At 39.2% G+C, this 22,720-nt stretch overlaps 1 protein-coding gene across 2 annotated transcripts in view; it reads left to right on the forward strand.

The window, feature by feature from the left end:
* Positions 1-22,720, forward strand: part of PIK3C2G (phosphatidylinositol-4-phosphate 3-kinase catalytic subunit type 2 gamma) — a 460,044-nt gene that overhangs the window by 285,169 nt on the left and 152,155 nt on the right. For both annotated transcript variants that reach the window (XM_055571258.1, XM_055571268.1), the window contains one exon: positions 2,702-2,871. In XM_055571258.1, the coding sequence (XP_055427233.1) occupies positions 2,702-2,871 (170 nt within the window). The remainder of the gene's footprint in view (positions 1-2,701; positions 2,872-22,720) is intronic.

Genomic DNA, 22,720 nt, shown 5'->3' on the forward strand with positions numbered 1-22,720 from the left:
TATTTTTTAACTTTACAATATAGTATTGGTTTTGCCATATATCAAAATGAATCCACCACAGGTATACATGTGTTCCCCACTCTGAACCCTCCTCCTTCCTCTCTTCCCATATCATCCCTCTGGGTCGTCCCAGTGCACCAGCCCCAAGCATCCAGTATCGTGCATCGAACCTGGACTGGCGACTCATTTCATATATGATAGAATGGTAGAGATATTCTGATTTATGAAAAAATAAATCGAGTTCTCTTGAGTTCTTGAGTTCTCTGGAGTTCTAATTCACTCAGTCATCAGCCTAGTAATAACAACACACTTTAAATGGTATATTGTTGTCATTGTTCAATCATTAAGTCATTTCTGACCCTTTTTGACCCTATGGACTGCCATATGCTAGACTTCCCTGTCCTTCACTGTCTCCTGGAGTTTGCTCAAATTCGTGTCCTTTGAATTGGTGATGCTATCTAACCATCTCATCCTCTGCCACACCCTTCTCCTCCTGCCTTCAATCTTTCCTGGCACCAGGGTCTTTTCCAATGATGCAACTCCTCTTCGCATTACGTGGCCAAAGAATTGGGAACTTCAGCTTTGGCATCAGTCCTACCAATGAATATTTAGGGTTGATTTTCTTTAGGATTGACTGGTTTGATCTTCTTTCAGTCCAAGGGACTGGTATGTTAACTCGGTAAAAATTTCTGTGTTTGGTTTTTCCTCTGGGTGGAAAATCTGGGCTATCAATAGAGACTTAGCTGCCCCTCTTACAGCAGTCTCACATGAGATGATGCTTCTTGAAACTACCTTCTCTAAGTTACCTCTGCCTATTTGTCCACAATCTATAATTTCTAGAAATCCCCCTCCTTCCTTTGTAATGTATTTTCTTCTGCCAAGTTCTTTTCTCATGCCTTATTCTTTTAATATTTTCAGAATGCATAATAGAGTTTTCATTTTTTATATCTCAGAATTTACAAAATGTAATATTCCATTTGACCACAAAAATTTTTCCCACTTTACCCTGGCATCTAGCCTGCAGTGTACCGTGTTCAGATTCTGCCCTCAACCAGGGCTCCTAGATGAAAGAATGAGTTGACCAGAGCCAGGCCTTGCCCCACTTGCCAAAGCATGAACTGGTACAGCTAGGTCCCCTAGAGAGCTAGGGACACCTTTATGCTGATTCACACAAAGATGTAATATGGGCCAGCATCAGATTTGCTCAGAACCATCTTGAGCCCTAAACATCCTTCATTCTAGGAAACTCCTCAGGCCTAGGCAAACTGGGAGGTTTAGTCACCCTAGTTGGCCTGGGACAGGAAAGAGAGACCCAAGATTTAATCCACTCCAGACTTCTATGAGATTGAGTGAGTCAGTGAAAGTCGCTCAATCATGTCCAACTCGTTGCAACCCCATGGACTATACAGTCCATGGAATTCCCCAGGCCAGAATACTGGAGTGGGTAGCCTTTTCCTTCTCCAGGGAATCTTCCCAACCCAGGGATTGAACCCAGGTCTCCTGCATTGCAGGCAGATTCTTTACCAGATGAGTCATGGAATACAGCAAAATACAGGTTTGGGAGTTCAAATAACAAAGAATTAGATTAAGTCAAGTTATCTTGAATCTATTTTTTACCCATTCCCAAAATTGATACTTGAGTTAGGCACAAACCCTGAGGTTGTATTGTTTGAGGTGTTTCCACATACATTTAATGTTCATAAGTACCATGTGAAAGACATATTTTATTATCTTTATAAGTAAAGAAAATCAAGACAGACAAATTAAGGCACTTGGGATACCTGGAACTGACCCGGCATGTAGTCCAACCACATAGACTTCCCTTCCCAAGGGTCAGCCACTAGCTGAGGAGGTCCACACGTGTGGCTCAGCCTCACTCATGGTTGCACCATGGTTACACTCACCGTCCCATCATCCATCAAAATGATGTATACCCAGGAAACAAATTTTTTGTAGAAAAAGGAACTTTGGCAAGAAGCCTGTGTTCATTAAAGAAATGTAAGCCACAGCTGACTTAATGGAAACTTCTTCCACCCGCACAGGTATATACTGTACCAAACCCTTTGGATAATATATTTGTAAGGGATCAGACATCTCAACATAGTTTATTTTGTGTAAAAACTTCAAATATTCAAAAATTGATATTTTACATTTCTATAGGACTAGGCAATAGTGTTTATTTTGTGTAAAAACTTCAAATATTCAAAAATTGATATTTTACATTTCTATAGGACTAGGCAATAGTGTTCTTGCCTGGAGAATCCCAGGGATGGCGGAGCCTGGTGGGCTGCCATCTATGGGGTCGCACAGAGTTGGACACGACTGAAGCGACTTAGCAGTAGCAGCAGGCAACATTGAGCCATATTGTTCCTTCTTCTTTTACCTTGAAAAAAGTAATCCACTCTTGTGCAACTGTAACATTAAAAAATCACTTATGAATAAACTATGAAAATCAGCTTTAATTGAATGAAAGATATTTTCTCCCATTTCAACAAAAACATTCATTGAGCCAAAGAACAGCCTGCTTCACCTTCTTCTGTAGCATATCAAGAACCAACCATTTAATCATATCTTCTCAACTGAGATGCAGAATTGGTTCCAGATGATATAATTCTGTTTTTTATCATACTTTTACCATTACTACTGTGTTTGCTCATTTGTGTTTATATTACTTTTGTGTTACTGTTTTTCAACTGATTAGGTCTTAAGGAACTTCTTCTATTCCTGTGCTGGCTGGTGTGTGGTAACATTCATCCTAGGAGTCTGCGACCGACACAATGACAATATCATGCTGACAAAGTCGGGCCACATGTTTCATATTGACTTTGGAAAATTCCTGGGTCATGCGCAAACATTTGGAGGGATAAAAAGGTCAGTGCTCAAATCATGTTTATTGTAGTAATTAAGCAGTCTCCTGAAGTGATCTATAACATGTAACAGCATAGCAACCCGGGAAATGAGTTGCTCCGCATCTCTCAAATCCCCTAAGATAATATAAACATGATTATATAGCTAATAATATTTAAGGAAAGAGTTTTCTCAATAGATTATTAATGGAACAAATTGTGTCTCTGTGTGTGTGTGTGCGCACACACTCAGTCACTCAGTCATGTCCAACTTTTTGTGACCCCAAGGACTGTAATCCTCCAGGCTCCTCTGTCCATGGAATTTTCCAGGCAAGAATACTGGAACAGGTTGCCATTTCCTACTCTAGGAGATCTTCCTGACCCAGGGATCAAAGCCTTGCCTCCTGTGTCTCCTGCATTGGCAGGCAGATTCTTTACTACCAAGCCACCTGGAAAGCCCTAATGGAAAAAATTAGGTTTCCTCAAATTGTTAGGGAATTAAATTGGCCTTCTCTCACAGGATCATATTCCTGTTTTGGTCTGAACTGTTTGAAACATGGTATTTTCATTTTCTTATAAACTTTGAATGGACAGTGAGGACAGAGCTCATGGTCTCAATACAGCTGGTACCTTGCCCATAGCAATCACCACCCTGGTCTACATGAGTACACTTAAAATGAGCACACTTCCTGACTAAGTTAGGCTTGACTCATTCCAAAAATATTCAGTAAGCAACTACCATTCAAAACTCTGAGGATACAACAGTGGAGGAAGCAAATACAAACCCTGACCTCTTTCTAGTAGGGATAACAGACATCAAAGAAGATAACATGAGGAAACAAGGGGTTTCATTTCTTACTAAGAAACAAAAGCTGAGAATTGGGATAGAAAGTAACTGTGCGAGGAATGCTATTTGTGTTGGCCAAAAATTTCACTCAGGTTTTTCCATAACATTGTAAGAAACTTGAGTGAACTTTTTGGCCAATCCAATATTTTAGAGAGACTTCCTGGAAGAAATGAGAGACAGCTGTATAGTGAGTGATCCCCTTGTGGAGATCCATGAGAAGATTATTCCTGGAAGAGAGGACAATAACAGCCATGAGCACAGACTAAGCATGGTGCATTCTAATGACAAGAAGAAGGCCTTGGGGCTTGGAGATGGGATAAAGAGAGGTGAACTGTAGGGAAGAAAGATGAAGAGTTTGGTGGAGGCCAGATCAAGTAGGGCATTGAAGACATGGTGTAGAGGGTGAAAGTGAAGTAGCTCAGTCGTGTCCGACTCTTTGCGACCCCATTGACTGTAGCCTGCTAGGTTCCTTTGTCCATGGGATTCTCCAGGCAATAATACTGGAGTGAGTTGCCATTTCCTTCTCCAGGGGATCTTCCTGACACAGGGATCGAACCCAGGTCTCCCACACTGCAGGCAGACTCTTTACCGTCTGAGCCACCAGGGGTGTAGAGGGTGGCTTTTACTTAATATTCAGAGGCAACCATTGATGGATCTCAGTGGAATTCAAAGCTCTCTCCTGCTGTCCTGTGAAATAATGGGAGTAGTTAACAGACTATTTGGAGAAGGCAATGGCACCCCAGTCCAGTACTCTTGCCTGGAAAATCCCATGGGTGAAGGAGCGTTGTAGGCTGCAGTCCATAGGGTCGCGAAGAGTTGGACACGACTGACCAACTTCACTTTCACTTTTCACTTTCATGCGTTGGAGAAGGAAATGGCAACCCACTCCAGTGTTCTTGCCTGGAGAATCCCAGGGACGGGGGAGCCTGGTGGGCTGCCATCTATGGGGTCGCACAGAGTCGGACACGACTGAAGCGACTTAGCAGCAGCAGCAGCAGCAGGAACAGACTATTACAATAGTTAAGGCAAGACCTTAATGGTAAAGAAGATTCCAAACATATTTTGGAATCTGAGCCACAAGACCTACTAATTGACTGGGCATTGTCGATCATTAACAGGAAGAGAAAACAGGCCTGATGGGTAGAAGAAGTAAGGAAAACATTCAAGGATGACTCTTGCATTTTTGTTCTTTGCAAATAATTATATCTTTTACTGAAATGGAAAAGACTGGTGAATAAACAGGTTTTTGTTTTATTTTATTTGAGCTGGAGGCAAGGGAACCAGAAGTCTAAGACTAAAAGTCCCTTGCTTTAAAAAGATAACTTCATATTAAAGTAGAAATGGTATCAGACCATTCCAAAGACCCATCAGTCACTTTTATCTAAAAACAGCTCCTCAACAGAGGACATAAAAATGTCTCCTACAATATTACGAGATGAATTTTCACCAGATGGTCATAATCTGGTATTAAAATGCCAGTATAAACTACATAATAAGGTTCAATTCTTACAAACTGATAGCTCCTATTTTCTGATGGCCTACAAATGAAGTTGTTTCACTTTTTATTACTTTCAAAACATTGCCTTCTATAATTAATTAGCTCAGGAAAATTCACCACATACTCATTCATTCCTTAAACATCTTTTGGTATGGTCTATATGTGAAGGACTGTGATAAACCTTGGGGATACAAAGATGAATAATATATAATTACCACCTCAGTGGTGCTTACTCTGTCTTTAGAATATTGGGAAGTGAAGTGAAGTCAAAGTTGCTCAGTTGTGTCCGACTCTTTGCAACCCATTGGACTATACAGTCCATGGAATTCTCTAGGCCAGAATACTGGAGTGGGTAGCCTTTCCCTTCTCCAGAGGATCTTCCCAACCCAGGGATCAAACTCAGGTCTCCTGCATTGCAGGCGGATTCTTTACCAACTGAGCCACAACCACCTCAGTGGTGCTTACTATGTTTTTAGAATACTAGGAAGACTGACACATAAATAATTATCAAAAATGTGGTGAGTGAAAAGATAAATATATAGAAAATTAGAACACCACAGAGGAGGGATACCTGGTTTATGAAAGACAAATGTTTGTTAACAGCTATGAGCATATTACATAATTTACTCATGTAACACTTTCCCTAAGATCCACTCTTTCCTAGAAATTTAAAGATTACATTAAAATTGTGACATCTTTATTGTGCTGTATTGTCCAATGCGGGGCTTCCCAGGTGGCACTAGTGGTAAAGAATCTGCCTGTCAGTAGAGGAGACATAAGAGACGTGGTTTCAATCCCTGTGTCAGGAAGATCCCCTGGAGGAGGAGGAAATGGCAACCCACTCCAGTATTCTTGCCTAGAGAATCCCATGGACAGAGGAGCCTGTTAGGCTACAGTTCATAGGGTCACAAAGACATGGGCACAACTGAAGCAACTTAGCACACAGGCACACAGTCCACTGAGAATCCGGGTTAACCCTTATTCATTTACTTGACAGGCATCTGTATTGATCACGGAGTGGTTAAAATATGCATAAAGATATTCCAGTTATACGGAAAAAAAAATTCAGTTAGGGAAACATAAAAAGTAAAGAACAAGTTACTAAACAATAGGGTAAGTGCTATGTTAGAGGTAGGTACAAGAGTCTACAGAAGAGGTGGAACCCAGTTTGTGGGTTTATTGATGCTTCAGCAGGTACTGCTGCTTCTGAAGTGTGACAATTTTTTTTTTAATGCAACCACTAATGAGGTCATGAAAATGTGCCCCATAGAGAACCTTACTTATGGTAGGTTCTTAATACCATTTGCTGAATTGTTGTTGTTTAGCCATTAAGTCATGTCTGACTCTTTTGTGACCCCAAGGACTATAGGGTCCCACCAGGCTCTTCTATCCATGAGATTCTCCAGGCAAGAATACTGGAGTGGGTTGCCATTTCCTTCTTCAGTGGATCTTTCTGACCCAGGGACTGAACTCTCATCTCCTGCATTGATTGGCAGGCGGACTTTTTACTACTGAGCCACCAGGAAAGTCCTTGCTGAATTAGTCAGCCAATAAACTATTCACAGATCAACCCTCAGCCATTCAATAATTATTAACTGGATGAAAGAAAATGAAGTTGGCACTGTCTTTCCTTGAGATTATTGGGCACCAGCTGAGGTGGCCGACAGAAGCATTGTGACCCATGTGGATTATTTTTTGCAGGATTTTATCTCCACCAGTGACTATGTAAGCCTCTTTGGCAATTTTGGCAATGTCTCCTTAGATTTCTTTCTTGATACTCATGCTTCTGCCCTTTTATTCTTTCTTTTTTTTTTTTTTTTTTTTTTTGGCTGTCCTGGGTCTTCATTGCTGCACACAGGCTTTCTCTAGTTGCAGTGAGTAGGGTCTACTATTCATTGCAGTGCATGGGTTTCTCATTGCAGGCTCAATAGTTGTGGTACAGGGGCTTAGTGGCTCTGAGGCACGTGGAATCTTCCACAAGCAGAGATTGAACTCATTTCCCCTGCACTGGCAGGTGGATTCTTAACCACCAGTTGATTCTTAACTTGACCACCAGGGAAGTGTTAATCTATGCCTTGAGTTTCTATAATGATTAAACTGAACTATGCAACCTAGATAGCATATTCAAAAGCAGAGACATTACTTTGCCAACAAAGGTTCGTCTAGTCAAGGCTATGGTTTTTCCTGTGGTCATGTATGGATGTGAGAGTTGGACTGTGAAGAAGGCTGAGCACAGAAGAATTGATGCTTTTGAACTGTGGTGTTGGAGAAGACTCTTGAGAGTCCCTTGGACTGCAAGGAGATCCAACCAGTCCATTCTGAAGGAGATCAGCCCTGGGATATCTTTGGAAGGAATGATACTAAAGCTGAAACTCCAGTACTTTGGCCACCTCATGCGAAAAGTTGACTCATTGGAAAAGACTCTGATGCTGGGAGGGATTGGGGGCAAGAGGAGAAGGGGACGACAGAGGATGAGATGGCTGGATGGCATCACTGACTCGATGGACGTGAGTCTGAGTGAACTCCGGGAGTTGGTGATGGACAGGGAGGCATGGCGTGCTGTGATTCATGGGGTCGCAAAAAGTCGGACACGACTGAGCAACTGATCTGATCTGATCTGATGCCTACTCACTATTACTCTGTATAGATTAATATTTTGAATTATAGCTGCTGCTGCTGCTTAGCCACTAAGTCATGTCTGATTCTTTAGTGACACCATAGTAGCCCACAATGGGGATTTTCCAGGCAAAAACTGTCCATGGGATTTTCCAGGCAAGAACTGGAGTTGGTTGCCATTTCCTTTTCCACGGGATCTTCCCAACCCAGGAATAGAACCCGCATCTCCTACTTGGCAAGAAGATTCTTTACAACTGAGCCATCTGGGAAGCCCTGAATCATAGGCAACATCCAATAATTTCCTTCCACATCTCTTTCAGTTGTGTCTGGAGTTCATTTGAATGTTGTTTCATTAAGCAGCCAGCTTCTTCAATCCTAAGTCTGTTGGTTGTTCTTGGTTGCTAGGTGAACAAAGGTCTCTTATAAAAAAGGCCTCTGAATCCCCCTGAGATAAATGTGTTCATTATTACATTATATAACTGATCTCTAGAGCAAAACCTAACTACACCTTGCTTCTTCTATACACATACTAGACATATTAATAAACATCCTCTAATGTACTGTGTGGATCACAATACTGTGGAAAATTCTGAAAGAGATGGGAATACCAGACCACCTGACATGCCTCTTGAGAAACCTGTATGCAGGTCAGAAAGCAACAGTTAGAACTGGGCATGGAACAACAGACTGGTTCCAAATAGGAAAAGGAGTACGTCAAGGCTGTATACTGTCACCCTGATTATTTAACTTATATGCAGAGTACATCATGAGTAACACTGGGCTGGAAGAAGCACAAGCTGGAATCAAGATTGCAGGGAGAAATATCAACAACCTCAGATATGCAGATGACACCACTCTTATGGCAGAAAGTGAAGAGGAACTAAAACGCTTCCTGATGAAAGTGAAAGAGGAGAGTGAAAAAGTTGGCTTAAATCTCAACATTCAGAAAATGAAGATCATGGCATCTGGTCCCATCACTTCATGGGAAATAGATGGGGAAACAGTGGAAACAGTGTCAGACTTTATTTTCGGGGGTTCCAAAATCACTGCAGATGGTGATTGCAGCCATGAAATTAAAAGACACTTACTCCTTGGAAGGAAAGTTATGACCAACCTAGACAGCATATTCAAAAGCAGAAACATTACTTTGCCAACAAAGGTCCGTCTAGTCAAGGCTATGGTTTTCCCAGCGGTTATGTATGGATGTGAGAGTTGGACTGTGAAGAAGGCTGAGTGCCAAAGAATTGATGCTTTTGAACTGTGGTGTTGGAGAAGACTCTTGAGAGTCCCTTGGACTGCAAGGAGATCCAACCAGTCCATTCTACAGGAGACCAGTCCTGGGTGTTCATTGGAAGGACTGATGCTAAAGCTGAAACTCCAATACTTTGGCCACCTCTTGTAAAAAGTTGACTCATTGGAAAAGACTCTGATGCTGGGAGGGATTGGGGGCAGGAGGAGAAGGGGATGACAGAGGATGAGATGGCTGGATGGCATCACCGACTCGATGGACATGAGTTTGAGTGAACTCCGGGAGTTGGTGATGGACAGGGAGGCCTGGCATGCTGCGATTCATGAGGTCGCAATGAGTCACACACGACTGAGTGACTGAACCGAACTGAATGTACAAAGCCAGGTTTGTAAATCATGCCCTATGAATATTCTAATCTCTTGTAGCCTTGCAAGACCATATAAATGTCCCAGTAATAATCAGCACTAAGCCAGGATCATACTCCTTTACATAAAATGCTGTACCCACAAGGAAAAAAAGAGCATATGTATCCCAGAATGCATATTTCTATTTGTCTACTCCTTAAAAACATGGAGAAGGAAAGTATTCATGTGACTTTTTATGGTTTACAAAGTGTCACTAACCCATACATTAACTGATTTTATTTCATAAGACAATTGCTTAACCTCACATAAAAGAGTATGGTTTCCAGGTGTGAATGGGAATGGAGCTGACAAAAGAAATCACATAAAATCCTTCTCTATGTTGCAGATTTAACCCTTAGCCAAGGATACAGAACTTAAAAATGGAGTTTAACAGTCCAACAAAGCAGTGCAAATAAATTTAAGCTGGGGAGAGATTTTCCCTTGGTTTCCTTAAAAGGAAACAGTAATAAAGTGACATTCTCCATAAAAATATGATCTTGAAAAGTAAAGGACTTTTTTGTTGTTGTTTTTTACCATGCCCTGAAGCATGCAGGACCTTAGTTTGCCAACCAGGAATTGAACCTGTGACCCTGCACTGGGGGCACGGAGTCTCAACCACTGGACCACCAGAGAAGTCTCAAGACATAAAGGGAGTTCTTGCTGTGCCATTGCCCTTTAATACTCATGCTTACATCATCATCCCAGAGCATCTCACACTAACCATCTGTGTGATTCTGTTTAAGAAATGTTTATAAACATCAGGCTCTTCTGATTCTTGAATTATGTGAGTCAGCCCAGCAACACTTCTTAGGAGTCTTCACTCAGGTGTCCCTGAACCACTGAATTCAGTTTTTTAGAAATCTTGAAAACCTATCTTAAATAGACCAAATCTGAGGATCCTATAGATTTTCTAACTATGAAGAAAAAAAAAATTAGAGCTCAGTTATGAATTTGAAGAATTTCACATCCTGTACATAAAAAAGCAGTTCTTTAGTTGGTTTTAATTATGAGATTAGATAAAGAGGATTTACACCAGCAGATTAAATCATATAACAGTTTAGCCCCAGCACTACTCAATGATTCTGGGAGAAAAAAGTGGCTAAATCCCCACAATGAAAACAATGAGATTTCACCAAATTTCTGAAACCAATTGGTTTTTCTTTTGAAATATTGCTTAATTATTTTGTTCATTTCTTTATTTTCTCTCACAAAGATTCAAATTAAAATGGTTAACAAATTACACATCCACAATTTATCAAAGTTGCTGTGCAACGATTAGTTCTATAAAGTATTTTTCATTACATAAAAATATTATTGTAATAAACTCTAAATTTCCACTCAATGATTTCTTGATGGTGACTCTGTTACAGAGGAGGGGATATTAAGGAAGGCCTTTGTTGGCAATGTTTATTGTTCTCCTAATTCACTGTTTCACACTTTTATTTTTTTTAGACTATTATTTCCAGTCCATATGATCTTTCACTTTGGTAATGCTGGACTTGCGTGATGTCTTTCTTGCAGCCTTATGCATGTATGCTAAGTCACTTCAATTCAGTTCAGTTCAGTTGCTCAGTCGTGTCCGACTCTTTGAAACCCCATGAATCACAGCATGCCAGGCCTCCCTGTCCATCACCAACTCCCGGAGTTCACTCAAACTCATGTCCATCGAGTTGGTGATGCCATCCAGCCATCCCATCTTCTTTTGTCCCCTTCTCCTCCTGCCCCCAATCCCTCCCAGCATCAGAGTCTTTTCCAATGAGTCAACTCTTCACATGAGGTGGCCAAAGTACTGGAGTTTCAGCTTTAGCATCAGTCCTTCCAATGGACCCCCAGGACTGGTCTCCTGTAGAATGGACTGGTTGGATCTCCTTGCAGTCCAAGGGACTCTCAAGAGTCTTCTCAAACACCACAGTTCAAGAGCATCAATTCTTTGGTGCTCAGCCTTCTTCACAGTCCAACTCTCACATCCATACATGACCACTGGAAAAACCATAGCCTTGAAGACATGGACCTTTGTTGGCAAAGTAATGTCTCTGCTTTTCAATATGCTATCTAGGTTGGTCATAACTTTCCTTCCAAGGAGTAAGTGTCTGTTAATTTCATGGCTGCAATCACCATCTGCAGTGATTTTGGAGCCCCAAAAAAATAAAGTCTGACACTGTTTCCACTGTTTCCCATCTATTTCCCATGAAGTGATAGGACCAGATGCCATGATCTTCGTTATCTGAATGTTGAGCTTTAAGCCAACTTTGTCACTCTCCTCTTTCACTTTCATCAAGGGGCTTTTTAGTTCCTCTTCACTTTCTGCCATAAGGGTGGTGTCATCTGAGGCATATCTGAGGTTATTGATATTTCTCCCGGCCATCTTGATTCCAGCTTGTGCTTCTTCCAGCCCAGTGTTACTCATGATGTACTCTGCATATAAGTTAAATAATCAGGGTGACAATATACAGCCTTGACATACTCCTTTTCCTGTTTGGAACCAGTCTGTTGTTCCATGTCCAGTTCTAACTGTTGCTTTCTGACCTGCATACAGGTTTCTCAAGAGGCATGTCAGGTGGTCTGGTATTCCCATCTCTTTCAGAATTTTCCAGTTTATTGTGACTCACACAGTCAAAGGCTTTGGCATAGTCAATAAAGCAGAAATAGATGTTTTTCTGGCACTCTCTTGCTTTTTCGATGATCCAGCAGATGTTGGCAATTTGATCTCTGGTTCCTCTGCCTTTTCTAAAACCAGCTTGAATATCTGGAAGTTCACAGTTCATGTATTGCTGAAGCCTGGCTTGGAGAATTTTGAGCATTACTTTACTAGCATGTAAGAACGCCAAGAGAATGCACTGGTCATAGGAAACACCCTCTTCCAATAACACAAGAGAAGACTCTACACAAGGACATCACCAGATGGTCAACACTTAAATCAGATTGATTATATTCTTTGCAGCCAAAGATGGAGAAGCTCTACACAGTTAGCAAAAACAAGACCACGAGCTGACTGTGGCTCAGATCATGAACTTCTTATTGCCAAATTCAGACTTAAATTGAAAAATGTAGGGAAAGCCACTAGACCATTCAGGTATGACCTAAATCAAATCCCTTATGATTATACAGTGGAAGGGAGAAATAGATTTAAGGGACTAGACCTGATAGAGTGACTGATGAACTATGGACGGAAGTTCATAACATTGTACAGGAGACCGGGATCAAGACCATCCCCATGGAAAAGAAATGCAAAAAAGCAAAATGGCTGTCTTAGAAAGGGAGGCCTTAGAAATAGCTGTGAAAAGAAAAGAAGTGAAAAGCAAAGGAGAAAAGGAAAGATATAAGCATCTGAATGCAGAGTTCCAAAGAATAGCAAGAGATGAGAAAGCCTTCCTCAGCAATCAATGCAAAGAAATAGAGGAAAACAACAGAATGGGAAAGACTAGAGATCTCTTCAAGATTAGAGATACCAAGGGAACATTTCATTGAAAGATGGGCTCTATAAAGGACAGAAATGGTATGAACCTAACAGAAGCAGAAGGTATTAAGAAGAGGTGGCAAGAATACACAGAAGAACTGTACAAAAAAGATCTTCATGACCCAGATAATCATGATGGTGTGATCAGTCACATAGAGCCAGACATCCTGGAATGTGAAGTCAAGTGGGCCTTAGAAAGCATCACTAAGAACAAAGCTAGTGGAGGTGATGGAATTCCAGTTGAGCTATTTCAAATCCTGAAAGATGATGCTGTGAAAGTGCTGCACTCAATATGCCAGCAAATTTGGAAAACTCAGCAGTGGCCACGGGACTGGAAATGGTCAGTTTTCATTCCAATCCCAAAGAAAGGCAATGCCAAAGAATGCTCAAACTACCGCACAATTGCAGTCATCTCACACGCTAGTAAAGTAATGCTCAAAGTAACTTCAGTTGTGTCCAAATCTTTGAGACCTTGTGGAGGTAACCCACCAGGCTCTGCTATCACTGGGGTTCTCCAGGCAAGAATACTGGAGTGTGTTGCCCGCCTTCAGGGGATCTTCCTGACCCAGGGATTGAACCCATGTCTCTTAAGTCTCCTGCATTGGCAGATGGATTCTTTACCACTAGTACCACCTGGGAAAACCTCTTGCAACCTTATTTCTAGATAATTTTAAGAGGCCGTATGAGCAGTAGTTAGTCTCATACCCTGAAGATAGGTTTTTCTTTAAAAAAAAAAAAAAATCATTTACTAGAGATCTAATCTTAAATATATGGCTTCTCTGTGTGTCAGTTTAATCAGCTATAAAACAGATTCAGTTTGAAGATTAAATTAATTGATATATGTAAAGTGCTTAGAAGAGTTCCTCAAACTGAGAGAGGCCTTTATAAATGTTTGATAGAATTAATAATAATGTAAATACTCCAAATGAAGTGACAAGAAAATAATGTTAGTGTTAGTTGTTCAGTCGTCCCTGACTCTTTGCGACCCCATGGACTGCAGCCCACCAGGCTCCTCTGTCCATGAGATTTTCCAGGCAAAGATACGGGAGTGGGTTGTCATTTCCTTCTCCAGGGGATCTTCCCAACCCAGGGATCGAACCCGGGTCTCCTGCACTGCAGGAAGATTCTTTACCAACTGAGCTACAATGGAAGCACCGACAAGAAATTAGGTTGTATCATTAGGTAATTATTGTTTCTTTTGTTTAAACTTACCTAAATATCGTGAAAGTGTGTTAGTTACTCAGTCATGTCTGACTCTTCGTAACCCCATGGACTGCAGCCCGCCAGACTCTTCTGTCCATGGAATTCTCCAGGCAAGAATACTGGAGTGGGTTGCCATTTCCTTCTCCAGGGCATCTTCCCCATCCAGGAATCAAACCTGGGTCTCCCACATTGCAGGCAGACTCTACCAACTGAGCCATCAGGAAGCTAAATATCTTATCTGGTACTCTATAAAGGATGTGTTTGAAAATCATAAATTGAACTGTTCTTTTAGCTCTCTGACTTTGAAGCTTGTTGCCTGAAAGAATAGATTGCACTATTTGTCAGGTTTATTCAGCTTGTGATGTTTTTCACCAAGTCACTCTTGACTTCTGATGTCATTTAAGACATGAGCCAAGGTGTGTGAGAACTGGCTCATACTGGCTTGAAAGAGCCTACTATGTGTTATTTCTTCTCAACACCACATTTCAATGACATTCCACTGGTAGCCTGAAATCAGCCATGGTGGGAGAATATATATCATGGAAATTTGGCAAATGTCACAAGTCAGAGCTTTTTTTTTTTCCTTAGAAAAAGTGAGAGAGCAGGTTATTAAATATTTACCACAACACTCTATGACCTAAATCATCTATTAAAACAGATGAAAAATCATTTGAGAACTCAACAAAAGTCAAATTCTGGTTTTTTCCTATTAAAATATATACACTTGGGTGATTTTTTTTAAAAAGTATATATATGTCTTTTTACATGATTTAGACCCAGTTTTCAAGTTTCATCCCAGCAGATCAACAATCACTTAATATAATTGATCTCAGAATTTTCTCTCAATATTAGTCATAAAAATTATCTGTACCTATAATCATTTTGACATTATCTTCACTATTTAATTACTACTAAATTTTAAAATGTTTAATGTCTCAGTTCTAATTTGAGTATTATATTATTTATATTCTAAATATCCTCAATTTAACTATCTTTAAGGGAAAAAACTCCCTGAACAGATTAAAAGATTAATTTTTGTCTTACTCCAGTCCTTCTGGTTTAGTACAATATTTACAGTAATCCACATGCTCTATGGATATTAATGATCTCCTGCATGGTTTAATTACTATCTTGGTGTTCTTTGAAATTAGGTGAGTTTCACTGGTTTGTTATTCACAAAATTGTTTATTAAGAAAGACTCTGATTCCTTTAACTCAAAGCAGGTTTCAATTTTACCTGAACTTTTGAGAAGAAAAACACACTTTCCAATACCTCTCCAACTGTAAGTGCCATGAGAACACTTTTGTATCTTAAGCACCTAGCTAATGCCTGACATTTTCAGAGGCTCAGTTTTGGTTGACCGAAGGATCACTGCAAAAATGCCATACATTTTACTTTCCTTCAATTTTTCTGAAGATAAAATTGTGAGGAACTTGCCATATTCTCTTATTCCTGGAAATTTACCTAGGGATTTTACCTTATGGTCACTTTCCATGTGGGAGTCTGGAGGATGAGATTCAAAATTTGATACACACTGCTGCTGCTGCTGCTGCTGCGTTGCTTCAGTCCGACTCTGTGCAACCCTGTAGACAGCAGCCCACCAGGCTCCGCTGTCCCTAGGATTCTCCAGGCAAGAACACTGGAGTGGGTTGCCATTTCCTTCTCCAATGCATGAAAGTGAAAGTGAAGTCATTCAGTCATGTTGGACTCTTAGCGACCCCATGGACTGCAGCCTACCAGGCTCCTCCACCCATGGGATTTTCCAGGCAAGAATACTGATACACACTACCTCATACCCACTTAGGATGGCTACTATCAAAAAACAGAAAATAAGTTCTTGATGAGGATGTGGGGAAATGTCCGTGAGAATATAAAACAGTGCAACTACTGTGGAAAACCTTCTGGCTGTTCCTTATAAAATTAAAAATGGAATTACCATATGATCCAGCAATTCCACTTCTGGGAATATACCCAAAAGAAATGAAAGCAGAGCAGCAAAGAGATATTTGTACAACCATGTTTATAACAGGATTACTCACAATAACTGAAATGTGGAAGCAATCTAAATGTCCATCAACAGATGAATGGATAAGCAGAATATGGAGTTCTTTAAAGAGAAAATTCTGACATATGCTACAACATGGACAAGTCCTGAGGACATTATGCTGAGCAAAATAAGCCACTCTCAAAATCACAGGTGAGCCCAGCAGAAACCAACACAATTATGCAAAGCAATTATCTTCCAGTTAAAAAATAAATAAATTTAAAATTAAAAAGAAACACACAAGTGAGTGTATGACTCCACTTTCATGATGTACTTAGAGTAGTTCAGATCATAGATTCATAGATACAGAAAGTAAGGCAATGGTGGCCAGGAGCCCCACAGCTAGGAGCGGTGGGGAGGGTAAATGAGGAGTTTAAAGGATATAGAGTTGCACTTTTAAGAGAGGAAAAGAATTGTGGAGGTGAATGGTGTTGATGGTCACACAACATTATGAATATTTTAATACCACTGAACTGTACACTTAACAATGGATAAGATTGCATATTTTATGGTGTGTGTATTTTACCACAGTGAAATAACTGGCGGGGGGGGGGGGGAATGGTAAACTGTAAGTTTGATAAAAGCCTTATCTAGCAACAACAACAACAAAATCAATCCAAGGTAAACTCCACCTAGCATTTGAATAGACCTTTGGATTTTTCAAAGCTCTCTATTTCAAGAAATTAAGTTTGTTTTGTCAGTCTCGTCTTACAGCTGATTCTCCCTCTTTTACTTCACCTTATCATTCCACTATGTTTCAACATTGGCTTTCATTTGAGTAAATTCCTCTTATTTACCTCCTTCTCATGATAAGTTAAAAAACATTCTTATGAAAAAATGCTCAATTTGCTCTTTATTACAGAAATTCAAATCAAAACTGTAAGGTATCACTTCATACCAATCAGAATGGCCATCATCCTAAAATCTACAATTGTACTGATGAAACTATTTCCAGGGCAGGAATAGAGATGCAGACATAGACAACAGACTTGTGGGCACAGCAAGGGAAGGAGAAGGTGGGACGAATTGAGAGAGTAGCATTGAAACATACAATAAGGAAACACACTTTACCATGTGTAAAATAGATAGCTCGTGGGAAGTTGCTGTATAACACAGGGAACTCAACCCAGTGCTCTGTGACAACCTAAAGGGGTGGGATGGAGTGGGAGGTGAGACGGAGATTTAAGAGGAAGGGGCCATATGTATACCTACGGCTGATTCACATTGTTGTTATGACAAACCAACACAACATTGTAAAGCAATTATACTCAAATTAAAAATAAATTAAACAGAGAGAACAAGATGGTGAAGGAGGAGGTGGACATGGAGTACATCTCTCTCCACGGATACATCAGGAATACATCTTCAGACACAGAAGTGCATGCAGAACAACAGCTGAGAGCAGACCGGAGTACCTGACCAGTGGAAAAGAATATATAGACCCACACAAAACTCAAGATCAACCCCCGAGCCTTTGGAGTGGGAGCACTGACTCCAAGACCCTAGACTACAAGAGAACTAACCCTACGGGGGCATCAGATAGTGAGAACTCACACAAAGAAAACCACTGGAATACAAGGCCTGGCATCACCCAACCACCAGTAGCACCCTGTGCAGGACGCCTCATCTAAACAACAAACAAAACAAAAATACAAACCAAATCATCAGCAGACAGGAGTACCACCTCACTCAGCCTTGCCTATCAGAGGGAAAACAAACAAACAAACAAACAAACAAAAACTCAGCACAAATCTCACCCTAAATGAAGCTTACACAAATCACTGGACTAACCTTAGGAGGGCAAAAAACAAAAGGAAGAAGGAATTCAACCTTGAAGCCTGAGAAAAGGAGACCTCAAACACAGTAAGTTAAAAAAAAAAAAAAATTAAAAGGCAGAGAAATACTGCACAAATGAAGGCATAAACTAGAAACACAGAAGTCCAAATAAACAAAGAGGAAATAGGCAAACTACCTGAAAAAGAATTCAGAATAATGATAGTAAAGATGATCAAAAACCTTGAAAACAAAATGGAGAAAATGCAACAATCAATTAAGAAAGACCTAGAAGAATTAAAGAATAAACATGCAGAGACAAACAACACAATTACTGAAATTAAAAATACTTCAAAAGGAATCAATAGCAGAATATCTGAAGCAGAAGAACATATCAGTGAGCTGGAAGATAAAAATGTGGATATAACTTCTGAAGACCAGGATAAAGTAAAAAGCATTAAAAGAACTGAGGATAGTCTCAGAGACCTCTGGGACAATATCAAACGCACCAACATTCGAATTATAGGGGTCTCAGAAGAAGAAAAGAAAAAGAAGGTGTATGAGAAAATTTTTGAAGACATTTTAGTTGAAAATTTCCCCAACATGGAAAAGGAAATAGTCAAGTTCAAGAGGCACGAAGAGTCCCATACAGGATAAACTCAAGAAGAAACACACTAATCAGACTAACAAAGACTAACACACACAAAAAAGAATATTAAAAGCAGCAAGGGAGAAGCAACAAGTAACATACAAGGGAAACCCCATATGCCTAACAGCTGATCTTTCAGCAGAAACTCTGCAGGCCAGAAGGGAATGACAGGATATATCTATAGTACTGAATGACTGTACCTGGCAAGGATCTCATTCAAAATTGATGGAGAAATAAACAGCTTTTCAGACAAGGAAAAGTTAAGAGAATTTAGTACCACCAAACCAGCTTTACAACAAATGCTAAACGGACTTATATATAGTCAAGAAATACAAGAAAAGATAAAAGATCTACAAAATCATTCCCAGATAATTAGAAAATGGCAATAGGAACATATATATCAATAATTACTTTAAAGGTAAATGGATTAAATGTTAAAACCAAAAGACACAAACTGGCTGAATGGATACAAAAACAAGACCCACATATATGCTGTCTACAAGAAACCCACTTCAGACCTAAAGACACATATAGACTGACAGTGAGAGGAGGGAAAAATATATTCCATGCAAATGGGAAGCAAAAGAAAGCTGGAGTAGCAATCCTGATATCAGGCAAGATAGACATGATCAAGGAATCAATCCAAGAGGAAGATATAACAATTGTAAATACCTATGCACCCAACATAGGAGCACCTCAATACATAAGACACATATGAAGAGACTAAAAGGAAGAGTTGACAGTAACACAATAATAGTAGGAGACTTTAACACCCCACTCACACCAATGAACAGATCATCAAAGCAGGAAATTAATAAGGAAACACAAGTCTTAAACAATACATTACATGAGATGGATTTCATTGATATCTTTATGACATTCCATCCAAATGCAGAAGAATACACCTTCTTCTCAAGTGCACATGGAACATTAACCAGGATAGACCACATCTTGGGTCACAGATCAAACCTCAGTAAATTTAATAAAATTGAAATCGTATCAGGCATCTTCTTTGACCACAATGCTATCAGAATAGATATTAATTACAAGAAAAAAACTGTAAGAAACACAAATACATGAAGATTAAACATCACATTTCTAAATAACCAACAAGTTACTGAAGAAAACAAAAGGGAAATCAAAACATTTCTAGAAATAAATGACAATGAAAATATGACAACTCAAAACCTATGGGATGCAGCAAAAGCAGTCCAAATTAGGAAGCTTATAGAAATACAATCTTACTTCAAGAAACAAGAAAAACATCAAATAGACAACATAACTTTACACCTAGAAAAACTGGAAAAAGGAGAACAACAACAACAGCAAAAACTCCCAAAATTAGTAGAAGGAAAGAAATCAAATAGCTCTGAGAAGAAATAAATGAAAAAGAAATGAAAGAAACAATAGTAAAGATTAATAAAACTAAGAGCTGATTCTTTGAGAAGATAAACAAAATTAACAAGCCTTTAGCCAGACTCATCAAGAAAAAAAGAGAGAAGAATCAAATCAACAAAATTAGAAATGAAAAAGGAGAGGTTACAACAGACAATGCAGAAATACAAAGGCTTATAAGAGACTATTATGAACAACTATATGGCAATAAAATGGATAACCTGAAAGAAATGGACAGATTCTTAGAAAAGTTCAGTCTTCCAAGACTGAACCAGGAAGAAATAGAAATTATGAACAACCCAATTACAAGCACTGAGATTTGAAGCTGTGATCAAAAATCTCCCCAAAAACAAAAGCCCAGGACCAGACAGCTTCACAGGAGAATTCTATCAAACATTTAGAGAAGAGCTAATGCCTGTCTTTCTAAAACTCTTTCAAAAAATTGCAGAATCTTTGTCAGGTTTTGGTATTAGGGTGATGGTGGCCTCATAGAATGAGTTTGGAAGTTTACCTTCCTCTGCAATTTTCTGGAAGAGTTTGAGCAGGATAGGTGTTAGCTCCTCTCTAAATTTTTGGTAGAATTCAGCTGTGAAGCCGTCTGGACCTGGGCTTCTGTTTGCTGGAAGATTTTTGATTACAGTTTCAATTTCCGTGCTTGTGATGGGTCTGTTAAGATTTTCTATTTCTTCCTGGTCCAGTTTTGGAAAGTTGTACTTTTCTAAGAATTTGTCCATTTCTTCCACATTGTCCATCTTATTGGCATATAATTGTTGGTAGTAGTCTCTTATGATCCTTTGTATTTCTGTGTTGTCTGTTGTGATCTCTCCATTTTCATTTCTAATTTTATTGATTTGATTTTTCTCCCTTTGTTTCTTGATGAGTCTGGCTAATGGTTTGTCAATTTTATTTATCCTTTCAAAGAACCAGCTTTTGGCTTTGTTGATTTTTGCTATGGTCTCTTTAGTTTCTTTTGCATATATTTCTGCTCTAATTTTTAAGATTTCTTTCCTTCTACTAACCTGGGGTTCTTCATTTCTTCCTTTTCTAGTTGCTTTAGGTGTACAGTTAGGTTATTTATTTGACTTTTTTCTTGTTTCTTGAGGTATGCCTGTATTGCTATGAACTTTCCCCTTAGGACTGCTTTTACTGTGTCCCACAGATTTTGGGTCGTTGTGTTTTCATTTTCATTCCTTTCTATGCAAATTTTGATTTCTTTTTTGATTTCTTCTGTGATTTGTTGGTTATTCAGCAGAGTGTTGTTCAGCCTCCATATGTTGGAATTTTTAATAGTTTTTCTCTTGTAATTGAGATCTAATCTTACTGCATTGTGGTCAGAAAAGATGCTTGGAATGATTTCTATGTTTTTGAATTTACCAAGGCTAGATTTATGGCCCAGGATGTGATCTATCCTGGAGAAGGTTCCATGTGCACTTGAGAAAAACGTGAAATTCATTGTTTTGGGATGAAATGTCCTATAGATATCAATTAGGTCTAACTGGTCTATTGTATCGTTTAAAGTTTGTGTTTCCTTGTTAATTTTCTGTTCAGTTGATCTATCCATAGGTGTGAGTGGGGTATTAAAGTCTCCCACTATTATTGTGTTATTGTTAATTTCTCCTTTCATAGTTGTTAGCATTTGTCTTACATATTGTGGTGCTCCCGTGTTGGCTGCATATGTATTTATAATTGTTATATCTTCTTCTTGGATTGATCCTTTGATCATTATGTAGTGACCATCTTTGTCTCTTTTCACAGCCTTTGTTTTAAAGTCTATTTTATCTGATATGAGTATTGCTACTCCTGCTTTCTTTTGGTCCCTATTTGCATGGAAAATCTTTTTCCAGCCCTTCACTTTCAGTCTGTATGTGTCCCCTGTTTTGAGGTGGGTCTCTTGTAGACAACATATGTAGGGGTCTTGTTTTTATATCCATTCAGCCAGTCTTTGTCTTTTGGTTGAGGCATTCAACCCATTTACGTTTAAGGTAATTACTGATAAATATGATCCCGTTGCCATTTACTTTATTGTTTTGGGTCACTGATGAACATAGATGCAAAAATCCTTAACAAAATTCTAGCAATCAGAATCCAACAACACATTAAAAAGATCATACACCATGACCAAGTGGGCTTTATCCCAGGGATGCAAGGATTCTTCAATATCCGCAAATCAATCAATGTAATACACCACATTAACAAATTGAAAAATAAAAACCATATGATTATCTCAATAGATACAGAGAAAGCCTTTGACAAAATTCAACATCCATTTATGATCAAAACTCTCCAGAAAGCAGGAATAGAAGGAACATACCTCAACATAATCAAAGCTATATATGACAAACCCACAGCAAACATTATCCTCAATGGTGAAAAATTGAAAGCATTTCCTCTAAAGTCAGGAACAAGACAAGGGTGCCCACTCTCACCATTACTATTCAACATAGTTTTGGAAGTTTTGGCCACAGCAATCAGAGCAGAAAAAGAAATAAAAGGAATCCAAATTGGAAAAGAAGAAGTAAAACTCTCACTATTTGCAGATGACATGATCCTTTACATAGAAAACCCTAAAGACTCCACCAGAAAATTACTAGAACTAATCAATGATTATAGTAAAGTTGTAGGATATAAAATCAACACACAGAAATCCCTTGCATTCCTATACACTAATAATGAGAAAACAGAAAGAGAAATTAAGGAAACAATTCCATTCACCATTGCAACGGAAAGAATAAAATACTT

The sequence above is a fragment of the Bubalus kerabau genome, chromosome 1 (genome assembly GCF_029407905.1).
Source record: "Bubalus kerabau isolate K-KA32 ecotype Philippines breed swamp buffalo chromosome 1, PCC_UOA_SB_1v2, whole genome shotgun sequence".
In the NCBI taxonomy this organism is placed as follows: Eukaryota; Metazoa; Chordata; class Mammalia; order Artiodactyla; family Bovidae; genus Bubalus; species Bubalus kerabau.